Source organism: Urocampus carinirostris, chromosome 5 (genome assembly GCF_059441175.1).
Source record: "Urocampus carinirostris isolate Australia breed hairy pipefish chromosome 5, RoL_Ucar_1.0, whole genome shotgun sequence".
NCBI classification, from domain to species: Eukaryota; Metazoa; Chordata; class Actinopteri; order Syngnathiformes; family Syngnathidae; genus Urocampus; species Urocampus carinirostris.
The window spans coordinates 20,715,005-20,728,828 of record NC_142353.1 but is presented as its reverse complement, the minus strand read 5'-3'; the positions used below and the strand labels follow the sequence as shown (position 1 = coordinate 20,728,828).

Below are 13,824 nucleotides of genomic sequence, written 5' to 3'. Positions count from 1 at the left end.
TTTCCTACCACTTCTGCACTATATACAAACGGCCTTCATCCATTTTTTCCATATGTCCAAAACATGAGAACATATTTATCAACCCTCTCAGCAAGGCCTCTCACCGCACCAGTTGTTCTTCTTACCTCATACCTTAACCTATCCAGTCGTGTCACTCTACACATACTAGGCAAACATCTCATTTAAAATACATTTAACCTATTACGCTCATTTACTCTCAAACTCCTAAAGCTGATACATATCTGATCTTTTGGAATAAAACTTCTGTGTAAATGATCGAGGCACTACCATGTGACCTGCCCATCATCGAGAGGCGGGAGGAAGTGGAGAAATCAACAACTATAGCAGAAAAACATGGAGTGAAATCAAGAGGGAAGGCGAGAATTTGGGTTTAATTAATATTTGGGGAGTGGTGGGGGGCTAACCCTGTTCAGCCTTTGGTAGCACAATAACTTAAAAATGCTAGATAAACTGCGCCGTCAGCATTTAAGTTTGCTTCGGTAAACACTGAGCGCACCACGTGTGATGTCACGTGTGTTCTGCGATGCGGGATCCTTGTCGCATTCACACAGGAGACACATAAAAGTCACAGGAGATCGCACGCAAGCCGCATTTAGTTGCAAATTTGAACAATCTTACAAAAACATTGGATTTCACCTATAAATTGGAATTGAGCATCAAGTTCTGCAGTGGGAATCAAGCGTTTTTCTCACTCTTGTGGGCCTGTCCTAATGCACGTGACGCTTCACATGACAAAGCCATGCAATCGCCACTGCTGTGTCGTGCCTACTGAATTGTTGTATTATTTTTGATTTCTCTTCGATTAAAGGGTGGTTTGGGGAGTCAGACTGCATTTTCCCGGATTTCAAGCACCCGTACAACCCTTTTTCCTGTTTTGTTTGCTCCCCGTTTGCTCTCGTTAACTGCCGACCATGGTCTGTCTGTCTGGCTAGTCTAGCATTAGCGCCGGTTTTCCCGTGTCCCTTGGTTTATTCCCATCCGTCTTCACATTTATCACGTTGCCGCTTTTTGTTGTTGGTTCCCGGTTAGTCTGGCTGCTCACGTGTTTGTTTTGATCGGATATCCTGGCGTTAGCGCTGGTTTTTCTGTGTTCCTTGGGTTGTTTATTCCCCGCCAGCTTTGCGTTTGTTTCCGTAGCCGTTTTTTATTGTTGGTTAGCTTGGCCGCTCACTGTCTGTTTTTCCCACAGAAGCAGGGGCCATCTTTCTTTAAAATTTAACATTGTTTTTGCCTTATATATATAATGTATAAAATGCAAAAACAATGTTGTACTTCCTCACATTTTGCATGTTTTAAAATTTGAGAATACCTTTAAAATCGCACATTGTGCAGAGTCTGGCCCAATTTGCAGCCAATGTCATCGCCTTAACATTGTCGCAACGAGCGCATAAACAGTGCTGAGTCTGCAAAGATTATGCGGCGGATCAAAGGTTGTGGATTATAGCGAGGATCTCACTTCATTAGCATTGCAAGTGTCGTATCGCCTATGGAAATCTCCTATGATAATACCAGCCGCTTCAGATTCAGCGGTTTGGCTTCCGAAGAGCGAAGATAAGGAAAATGTGCAAGTGCAACAAGATTTTGCTCGTTCATCATCATCATCATCATCATCATCTTTTGATTTTAATCTCTGATCAGCAAACTCCTGTGGCGCAAACTGTGGTTTAGTCCACCCACGCTGTAGGTGGTGGGGATATTTATGGCAGGAAGGTTCATATTTTGGGGTGGACAGAAAAAAAACTCTTACTTTTAAATCCATCACGCCGCAGTAAGGAATTTCTGTATGAGAGGTTTCAATTAAAGCTATATTCGGTTTCACCTATTGGTTATATTACAGTGCATTCATTTTTGAGAGACTGACTCGTGGATGAACCATGTAGTGTAATACAAAGTAGTGTATTTTCCAACGCTCTACACTACAACAGTACAACACATACCTCTGAACACACTCTGACGCTCCAGCTATGCAATAGTGCCGTTTTTATAAAATTCAGGTTTGGCGATTTTGCTACAAATGAATCATCAATAATCGAATTAGATCCCTCCTACTGACCAATATTTATTTGAAACATTTGTCACTTATTTTATGAAATCGCAACATAAGTAACCTATTTTATCTCGGAATTGAAACAAATAAGTTATTCAATCTGAAAAATGTTACTAAATCTATATAGTTCTGTTACAGGGTAATTTCTAATACATTGCTGCCCTACAAGAAAAGCTGCATTTGAGATGTTATCATTTCCCCCCCTTTTTGAAAAGGGCTGAACTTATTCAGTAGTTTATCACAGAGATCCCTCGCTATAAAGCAGTATAATTTTTACGGTTTGACAACTTCACGGATTCTCACCGAACATTGTGTTCTGCATGCTCAGTCCCGAAATAGTTGTTATTGGTTATGAATGAGTTAAGTTTTACAGTGTACAGTGCTTTTATTTGTTGAATCAATGATTGGAAATGAAAAAGTTCGGTTCTTTGATTTTATTGAATCGTTGAGTATTTCATTTTAATAATAATTTTAAATAAAAAAAAAAGGTTTCTACTTCGAGGATTTTGCCAGCCAAGGGTTCTTTTATGAACGTAATCCCCGGGATAAACGAGGGTTCGCTGTATTAGATATTATAATTATAATAGGCTATAAAATATAAAAAACACATTTTAATTGATAAGGAATTAAATGTTTATGTTTTTAGACATCGTGACAACAACTATCACCGTCAGTGAAGAATTAAGCTAACATTAGCGTTGTGACTCAACTACAACTAATGCAAAAAGCCACATCACAAAGCTAGCCACGAATGCTAGCTCCCACCCAGATTTACACTGAATCCAGGTCAACGAGTTCTGCAAATTTGAAACATATTGCTCATTAATAGCGTTAGCGATGCTTGGAGTTCAACACAATGAAAGTTCAGAAGCGGAGACCCACAAGGGCAAAGCTACAAAAGCATGAGGATGAAACACGTGACGCAGCAAAATGGACGGAGGTCAAGTGAAGTCAAATCAAGTCATGTTTATTTGTATAGCCCTTAATCACAAGAAGTCTCAAAAGACTGTACAGACTAGTCTGGTTTTACAAATTTGAATAAATCTAAAAATGGATATATCACAAAGGTCTAATTCATTTTTTGGTATTTTGTTGATGTTTGTGTATTTTATTCAGGATTTTCCTCTACATTTTTACAATAAAAAAAAAACCCGCACTACATACAAGCCATTATAGTTACGAGAAGTTCAAGATAAAAGATGTTTTTCTGCAAAAATCTTGCACAAAATACGAAAAAAAATCCAACTTGCAGGAATTTCCAGACGTTACCACTAGAGACCTTTCAAAACTGCTCACTGCTAGCCCTAGCTAGTCCCAGTTAGCATGTGAGTTTCTCTCCATACAGACATAAACCCGTGCGCTTGTGTTTGAATGTGGTGCATTTGTTGTTCCCGTAGGGATCGGGAAAATATCACTCTGTCGGACAAATTGTCACTTCCCCGTCAGACAACTAAACATATTTTCAACATTATTGTTGTTTTTTTTTTTTGCGTTTACTGTCTCTTGTGGTGCCTCACTCCTCTACCACCAGGCCAACACTTTTGTTCGCAACTGCAGATTTCCCCCATACTTGCTTACCTTTGATAAATATTTACCTCTAATCTGGTAATGAATATTGAAATGTATGTTTTCTATAAGCTCATACTTACCGAAGAGTTATTGCGTATTTTAGATTAATGCTACTGTTTGTGTCCTATTCTAACAAAAAGGGAATATGTGGTGTAAAATAAACAAATTTTATTTTGTTAACATCATCTTATTTATTTCATTACTGTATTTCAGGTTCAAATACGACATGAATGTGTTTTAATGATGTGTTTTAAAGCTATTTAGGGTGGACTTTCATGTTTTTGGAAGTAGAAGAACGGATAAATTGGTTTTCAGTTATTTCTTCTAAAGAAAATTAGTTAGCGCTCCGAAAAATTCTAGATACAAGCTTGATCCGGGTATCAAGTTTTCTCGTATGTAGAGGGGCCTGTGTGTCTAAATCTCCTGAAATGTCAAAAAATTATACATTTGACGCAGCATGTACAGAGAGTTCCTATGTGAGTTCATTTAAAAATTGTTTCTACAATTCAGTAAATTGCTTCTTTGTATATATTATCTCTAAAGTATATCCGGTTCATTCCTTTAAAATGAATCATTTCATTCATTTTGGAGCTTGGATTTAGACATATAGAATTTAGTAATATATTTTTGATGCAAGAATTCCTGTTTTTCAATGTAGATATTGCAGAAAATTGAGGTAAAAGGTCTCTCTCGCTTCTCATTTTCTGCATGTATCCATGATAATGTTATAATGGGGCCATTAAAATAGGCCTGGCTCCTTTACCTCCTCCCCTATATTTAACTGTCCGTCATCCCGTGGGAGCGGTGAGCTATACGCGTTCGTATTACACTACGCTACATTACACACATTCATTATGTGCTGAGTAGACACCACGGGGCTCCCAGGAGCACCCATAAGTGGCCCGTATTATTCTAAATCGGCCTGTTTCGCGCCACAGCGGGGCGTACAGAGGCGTAACAAGTGGGAGGCTGACTCGGGGAAAAGTTTGGGCAGCGAAGAGACCCCGTAAGCGCCCGATTGTGCTTTTGGCACGTACGAGTGCGGTGCGTTTGTTGGGAAAATACCATTATGTCCGACAGATTGCCACATTGCAGACAGACAACACTAGGGAAGGGCGCTACTGGTATTTTTGGTATTGATCCGATCCAAGTAAATGAGTGATAGTACTCATTCTTTTTGCTTGGAAATGTCATGATCATTGAAAAATGGAATTGCCCCCCTTAAATCTTTTTTATAATTTCAATTAAAACAGCCTAAAAATTGTCTATTTTATATGAAATAACTGCAATGAAAACTTGTAACATTACAAAAATTATATATAAATATTTGTATTGCAACCAATTCAGAACAGAGCTGTAGAATCACCAAGAAAATGTAACAAAAATACAACTAAAATGCCGTATTTCCCAGGGTATACGTATTAAGGTCTTATAATCTAGTGCACCTTTATAGTGCCGGGAATACGATAAAAAACATTTCAAAATGCATGACTACAATGAAATTTGAAAGTTATAACGTACCGTATATTCCAGAGTATAAGTCGCACCAGCCAAAAAATGCATAATTAAAAATGAAAAAAACATAAGTAACACCCAGAGTAAAAATCACATTTTTGGGAAAATTGATTTGATAAATCAAACACTAAAAACATACATGTCATCTTGAAGGGCAATTCAAAATTAAAAATAAATAGAGAACAACAGGCTGAATAAGAGTACGGTAGACTTACACGAAACACAAAAGTGCATATCTTAGACAGGCTTGAGTACTTCAGTAACGGGGTAACATATTTAGGGTTATTCAGATAACTCAAGCATAAAGAAAATGCTTACAAAACTATCAGCTTCACTCCATATCACTAAATTAAATGAAATATTCATGCTCGGTGTCACTTTTACCAGTAAACAACTCGTCCTTCCTCTTTGAAAAATATGCCCTCAACAAAAGGGCATAGTTGAGTATCAACACAGGCCTATAGCACATTCTTACGGTTTAGTGTGTAAATAATATGTTAAATGATATACAGTACCGTAATAAACATTTTAAACTCAATGATATAATATTGTGTTAATAATTTTGCAGTATAGTCCAGATAATACGGTATGTATAATCTTACGAGACACTAACAACATAATTATAATGATAGTTAAAATGGGAAGACGATATCGATAGTCGATCCAATCCAAGTACTCGCGAAGTATCTATAATAACGATATTTGGATGGATCTGCCCACCTTTACAAAACACATTCCCCACACTTTCCAGTTTCTACTTTTGCATGCTAACCCACCCTGGGTTTGAGGGTGTCCCCTCCTCTTCCTCATTACAGCCACACTAATTACACACTCATTAATGTAATTAATATTCACTGATCCAGCTCCCGCGAGTCACAACATCAAAACACAGAAGCGCCGTCTCATTACCACACATTGTTCGCACACACATGCACGGGAGACCCAAAATAAAGAGATCACACACTCGTGTGAGCAGGACAAATCAAACACACACATTTTGCCGGCTAGTGACGGCATGACAAGATATTATTATATTTATTACAATTATGGCTGCAACGATTACTCGACGCTGTCGACAAAAAAAAATTAATAAAAAGTCAACAATGAATTCCATTGTCGGCTTTTGTTGACCGACACGTTTTTTTTTCAAAAGAGTGAGGCATCACCACATGAATATAATCTCTGCTAAAAGTCGCTCATGCGCAATAGCATCCCTGTCTCAAGCATACAGAAATAGAGGCGTCAACAAAAATATGCATTCCAAAACTCTTAAGTTTGGTAGCATTATACCATCGATATGCCTAACGAAAATTATACTCGCAAAGTTTGCAAAGCAGACCTTGCGTATCATGGCAGTAGGTAGGTGACACACAGACATTTAAAGAGCATGGTGGACAGTTGAAACAGAGTTTGACTCGCCTCTGTAACGTTCAAGTCAAATTCAAGGAATTACAGTTTGAATGACATGCATTGTACATTTCATCAGTGTATATTTCACTATAAAAGAAAGATTGAGCATTTTAAGACTATGCTTGACAATGTATTTGGAATTAAATGCATGCAGTCTGAGAACATAAGTCAGTTCTTAAATTGTTAAAAGTGACAAATGTCAGTTGATAAAGCTGATTTCAAACTGTTGAAAATCGTTAAGTTATTTTGTTACAGACACAATATGTGTACAGTAATTCCCTGTTTTCCACTGGGGTTGCGTTCCAAATACGACACGCGATAGACAAAACCCGCGAAGTTGATTCTTTTGTTTAATTAGTTCATAAATTTATTACTTATTTGTTTATCACATACAACAACTGTACTTAATAAACATATTTTCAAAAAGTTTTGTACTATAAAATTATAATTTTAAAAATAATCCTGCTGTTTTATTGCACAACTGTTTTGATTGACATTACATCATACTTTGCCGCCATAATATGGACATTATCTTAAACTGTTTTTACCTAACGGTTCTGCCCTTCAGAAACCATTTATTTTTCCATTATAAAGCATTTTTTAAAAAGTACTAGGGAGCCAATAGAGAGCATCAAAGACCCGTATGTGGCTACAGAGTAAGTTTAGCAGGTAGAGAGGTCTAGCTTTTGTTCTTGATAGAAAATGCATAATGAAAATACGCAAAGTAGCTAAAAAGTGATAAGTAAACCGCAATAAAGCGATGGAATTAATGTGTTATTTACTACTCTAATGCTGCTAATGAACCTGTTTGCATGGATGAAATATTTTACTTTATTTCAATTTACTCTTTATATGCCTTTCCCTAAAAAACAATGTATTTATATCTCTGCTAACCAAGCACTGTGCCCAGTTGGTTTCAGATAGGGAATTTTGAGTCAATGTTCGTAAAAATCCAGAGTAAGTTCAATAACAGATGTATGTTTTATTGTACACATTGTTAATGTGTCTATTGTCATTTACAGCATAATTACAAGAACCTCAGACTATTTTTAAGGAGAAAAAACAATATTCCGATTATTTGACAAATCATCTTAATAGTCGTGACTAGTCGTTACATGCACCTTACTGTCAATAGTATGAATCAAACGACTGGTTCAGTTCAGTTTCTTTATGCAAGAACCAAGCTCGATTATAACAAATCTTACTGTGTTAGTGGTGTTCCTGTGTCTTGGTGCCTTTTCCCCATTAAACATGGCAACCATTTCAAGCATATACAAGCATTTTCAAGGATTTCAAGCACCTGTGCAATCCCTGAAAAATGTATCGGGTGCAGCTTATAGTCAGGTGCGTGTTAAAGTTCGTAAATTACCATAATTAAAATGCAATGCTAATTGAGGTACAGTGTTCAGAAAGGTGGGGGCAATGTTCCTTCTAAAGTCGGTGAGCAACGCTTGAAACAACAGTGAGCAACAGCAATCCCAAGTGTGCCGAAGAAGCTGGTTCTCAAAAAACTCTACTGAGTTTACTCAACTTCGTTCTACTTCGAACTTGACTTCAAAATAGCGCATTTAGAACACAACGTCAGGGAAACCCATGTATTTCTACCTTCTTGCACTGTAACTCTGACTTAATTCGCTTCTTAATAAGCAATTTCGAGCCCTGATTTTTGTAAGCTGGCTAGATTTTCTTCTTGTGCGCTGAAAAGCTCTGAGTAGTGCGCAATTGCGCACACACGCAGCTTAGAGGGAACATTGCGCTGGATAGATTTTCTTGTGCGCTGAGAATGAACATTGGGTGAGGGTCTACAATGACTACATTTCAAAGAAAATTATTCAGATACTTTGTCGGAGTAATGCACAAGAAATACAAAATAAAAAAAACATTGTGTATGTCTCTTGTGTGTTAATGTGTTCTCATTGATGCTTTTTCTGTAACTTAAAATCTCTTGCACGTATGTGACACAGCGTGCTGGTGGAGTGGCTAACAACACAGCTGAGTCACAAGAGAGCTGTGCTGCACTGCTTGTCGGCCCTTGATTTGTTTGGTGATGACTCAGCACACATTAAGTGCTTAACATGAATTCTTGCATGATTTAAATGGGGTGCAAGTCCCCAAAGTCATTCCCTTCCACAACTAAACAGGGTGCACGCCAGGAGGTGAGAGTGGTTTTGTGCCTCGACAACAGGAGGGTACAAAAAAGCAACGATTAAAAAATGTGCCTATTTTTAAATGTGTGCATATGTGTATGTGCGTAATGCATCACGTACCGCATGGCCCTCAGTGCAATTTTATACGCCAGTTCAGCGTCATGAGGTAGGAGGGATGTGAAGAGATAGCGGGCGAAGGTGTGCATGGGGACGCTCTCTCGATGGACGATCTCCCCGAGGCCGGAATAGGGGCCGGCTGCAAACCACAACACACAGTCAAACATACAATGAAAGGCCAGAAATAAAACTTAAATATGAAATACTAATATAATAGTTCTTAAAGTAATATTGATAATCTGGAATCTCTCCTTTTTATGACTCAGATTAATAGTTGCCAAAACTTTTGAAGCCAAGGCTCACATTTTTTCCTGAAATATATCGAGGTACATGGCCCATTAAGAGTGTTTAAAAATTAATTCATGATACCAGTTTCATGTGTGTTTTTTTTAAATCTTAAATTATTATGTTGTCTCAAATGATAATACAGAGAACCCTCGCTACATCGCACTTTGGTTATTGCTGTTTCACTCCTTTGCGTATTGAATAAATAAATAAATAAATAAATTGATTGTAAATGTATATGGTCTGCATTTACAGTATATAGCACTTTTCAAGTCAATAAAGACCTCCCAAAGCACTTTACAATGTGCTTCACACTTTTCCCCTTTATACACTAACTAACCGTGCCCAAGGACACTTCAACATATAACACGGAGGAGCTGGGAATCGAACATGCGACCTCTTGATCCTAAGACGAGCGCTCTACCTCCTGAGCTAATGACGCCCACCTGTGATTAATATCATTGTGTTGTGGATTGTAAAGGGCTCTCTGTTTTGGGTGGGTGTGACTTTTTGTATGCGTGTCTATATGCCAGTCAAACAGTCTGTGTGGGCATGCACAGTCTATGTCTCCAAATCAAAACAAAACTCTGTAAAAAGCTGCAGCTAACTTTTAGCAGCTTGTTAAATTGAAAAAAAAAACAACCTCATTGATTAAATTGGACTCTTAGGAAAGTCAGAAGAATGCAAAGAAATGATGAACCCCAGCGGATGCTTAGTGGGATTGTTATCGGGTTCCAGAAGCGACTCGAGCAGCGTCTGGGAGAAGGCAAGAGCGGTGCTGCAGCTCCGGCCTACTACTAAAACCTTTCGAAGCCATCGCTACAGACACTGTATCTTGCCAACACCAGGTCCGTTAGCCATGAAATGGATGACTTGGAGCCAAAAACACGCGAGAAACCATTACATTTGGGACAGTTTTATTTTAATCATCGCGGGGGTCTGTCTCGATAAGAGGACACCCAATGCTAGCAAGCAGCTACCCGGCTTATCTCTAAATTGCTTTTTTACGTAGAATGGATTTCTGTGTCTGTGATAAAGCCCTTGTGTTGAAGTAAGTGGAGTGCATATTTTTTGCATGTTTTTCAGACAACTTGCATGTACCTGAGATGAGCAAATAAAATCCTCCAGAGGAATATTTTTTTAACTATGTTCTAACTATTTTAAAAACATTTTAGGTAAAAATAAGAAAAATAAGAATCAGAAAAATGAGTTGCAAGATTCTTACTTTATTCGATACTTTCTATCATTTTTGCAGTGCAACCTTAAACTCCTCGATAAACAAAATAAGTCATTAAATATATTGTGAAACAAGGTGCCCGATACGTCGATCGCAATCTACCAGTGGATCGCAATGACAGTGTGGGCAGATAGTGAGGCAATAAAAGACTCTTTGTTCGTCGATTTGTTGACTGAAGTGAATACAAAAGGTCTACACACCGCAGGCCTGTTCTACCAACAGGACTTTGTGACATTGAAAAAAAATGAGTCAAGAAAAATGTTTTAAAACCGTGACTGGTCTCAGAACTATACCGATATTAAATGGGAATCGGCAGTGTCTTTGATCTACACCCACAAATGTTTAGTTGATTTAATAGCCTTTCCGAGCACATTGAACATTTTACCAGAAAGGTTTTTTGTTACTGACACTGTGTGCTTTTTAATACAGTTTATATTTCCCTTCGATCTTAACAAAGACCCTACCCAGTTTCAGCTGATGCATGATGGTGAGTCATACTCACATCTCTATTCAAACCCCCAAACTGGCTATTGCTAACAATAGTTGTGGTCCATGACTTCATTATTTTCATTTGCCTTCCCTGGTAGTTGTTCAAAAGTTTCTTTAGGGTTTTGATTGGCTAAAATAGCCTAAAGGTTTAGTGTAATAGCACCTCCTGTGGTTTGGCCTTGCGTGCTTTCACATGGGCTAAGGTGTTTCTAACCCAGTAATGTGTTTCAAAATAGTAAAAATACACATGGACATAGTTTGACAGTGGTCTTTCTGTTATGTCCACGTGGCGTTTAAACAAACAAAGTCAAAAGGCATATGCTTGGCCTAGAATCTCCCTGGTGTCGCACCACACGTTGCCGTCTCTGTTGGGTTATTTTAAATGCTCTGGACCACAGACCACATCACAGGGTGGCGAGGTTGTGGCATTCAGGGGGGTCACAAGGGGTTTGGAGGTTGGGGCTTTGTATTAGAATCAGAGCAAGAGGTGGGTGGTCGCAGCAGGCTCCAACTTTGGATGCTGACGGGGGTTTGGGTGGGGACGGGAGTCCGATTAGGACTCCTCCCTGTCTTGGCATTCAGTACGTTCAATGAACACAGTGTAGTGTGTGTGTGTGTATTTGAGTGCATGTTGTGTGTTTGTTGACACAATGGGCTGGGTGTTGCAAGCCTAAGAGTTCATTTTGGTCAGCGCAAGTTCTACTTGCGCCACGAAATAAAAGGATGAAAAATGCAGCTGTGCCTAGATTCGAGGCGGGTTTTTTTGCCCTGTATTTGAGCCAAAATCAAAGTTATATGTAAAATAAATCTCAGACTACGAAGCGCACTTGATTAAAAGCTGCACGCTCAAATTAAAAAACGAAACTCACTTTTTGTCTTCTATTTCTTACATGTTAAGTCACGTTAACCTCATGGGGAATTTGACGTGGACGCCGTTTTCAGGTGCATCGTTTTCATTTCTTCTTGAAGTTGTTTACGTCACGTGCTTTTGGATCATGTGACCATTCAAGATGGTAATTACAGAGACAAGCATCTTTTACTACGGTGCCGGAAAAAAAAATAAGAATGAGGGATGCACTGAGTAAAATGTGAGCCCTATATTTGTAAACGGCAGCACAAGAGCAACCATATTGTGAAGAATAGTGACAGATTGCAACACAGACTCTTGGTGTTGTTTTTATTGGTGGTATCCAAATCCATCCATTATCTGCACCGCTTCTCCTCAGTAGGGTTGCGGTAGGTGCTGGAGCCCATCCCAGCTATCTTCAGTGGGCAGGGGACACCCTGAACTGGTTGCCAGCCAATCGCAGGGCACACAAAGACAGATAACTCATTTGCTCATTCACTCCCAGGGACAATTTGGACCGGCCAATTAACCTGACAAGCATGTTTTTGGAATGTGGGAGGAAAACGGAGTGCCCACGCAAGCACGGGGAGAACATGCAAACTCCACACAGGGAGTTTGCTCTCACGATCTCAGAACCGTGCCACACACGCGCTAACCACTGCGCCGTGCTGCGCGGTATCCAAGTCGTATTCTCTTATTATATTTTCTGGGTATTAAAGGAAACTTCAGTGATCTGGCATTATAACGCCCAGGAAAAGGTATGAAAGATAACTTACTCTGCTGTTTAATTTGGATGTATAAAGTTAAGACGTGATTTGTGGGTGAAAAAGTTGAAATATCTTGAGTACGTTTTAAATATGAATAAAGTGCTGTCAAACCCCCCGTTTTGCTTCTGTTATTATATGAATGTTTGTGAAAACATAAACTAAATTCTATCCATGGGCAGCATCATTGTTTACAGATATCACTGCAGTGCTTTGTATTTAGAGCGCATGCGTTGTGGAACAGATCAGATCGTCACACACAAAAAAAGAAAAAGCCGGGCAATATTTAAAGCTGCATTGTTTAAAATGGAGCACAAAAAGTAGCTGCTTGTAGTCCGGTATTTACTGTAACTTAATCCCGCTTTACCTTCTAGCAGAAAGATGGCCTCCTTGCGGAAGATCTTAACCAGCGAATCGTCCAGTTCGACTTCCTGAAGCTTTGCCAGCAGCTGCTCCTCATTGCGGCACACCTTCTCCTGAGCATAAAGGCCGTCGGGCATCACGCGCTGCTGGCCAAGCCCCATCAGAGCAGTCTCAACAGCCAGCGCCACGTACGATTCGCCGTCACCAAGCAGTCTTTGCACGGGCATTCGCTGGAGATCGGCCCTCGTCACCACGCTGGAGCAGTCTGTGGAGAAGTCTTGCATCAAAAATGAGTCTCTAAATCTCTTAATATCCACAGGGGCGCCGGCGCCCCCATTTCACAAGTGCTATTTTAACTACAATAACCCTGCGACTATTGGTCTAAAAGTAAAATTCAAACATTATCTGTAGGATAAGAAGAAAGGCCATGGATAAAAGCCTTGATTTCAATGAAATTATATCAAAGAAGTAATGGTCGCAATTACCCACAATGGATTATCTCTGTGTTATTGGTAGCAGAGCGTTGGATGGAGGAAGACGTTTGTCTGGATCAGATCGATTTCAACCAGAATAAATAATGCATTTTGTAAAGCATTTTTGTTATCTGTAACCAATTCAAAAACAAAAACATTTGAACATTACTTGATTCATTTTGACTGTCATAGGGGCAATGGATTGGTGCGTCATGTATCTGTTATTATTCTATTCTATACATTTTTTATAGGTTTTATCCTATGATTTTTTTCGTTAGTTTTTTTCTACATTATTATTGTTATTATTTCACCTCTTCATTAGTTACCTTCCTTCAAGACTAATATACGCCTATCTTTTAGGATGGATATTGCTGAACAACGTCCTCCCCTGTACTGGAGAGGATTCAGGGGTCAGAGTTGGCTCAGAGATCAAGTGACATATATGGACCCTGAAAGAACAAGACTCAAAAACGTGTTTGTATTTATCTATAACAGTTAAAATTTCCAGTTTATATGGTCTTGCAATGTGTTTACTTTCAG

At 38.9% G+C, this 13,824-nt stretch overlaps 1 protein-coding gene across 1 annotated transcript in view; it reads right to left on the bottom strand.

Moving 5' to 3' along the window:
* Nucleotides 1-13,824, bottom strand: part of LOC148365715 (zinc finger SWIM domain-containing protein 6-like) — a 114,770-nt gene that overhangs the window by 14,459 nt on the left and 86,487 nt on the right. Inside the window, exons 9-10 of the mRNA XM_088336123.1 lie at nucleotides 12,816-13,076; nucleotides 8,830-8,965 (exon numbers count right to left, since the gene is read on the bottom strand). Coding sequence (XP_088192249.1) covers nucleotides 8,830-8,965; nucleotides 12,816-13,076 — 397 coding nt within the window. The remainder of the gene's footprint in view (nucleotides 1-8,829; nucleotides 8,966-12,815; nucleotides 13,077-13,824) is intronic.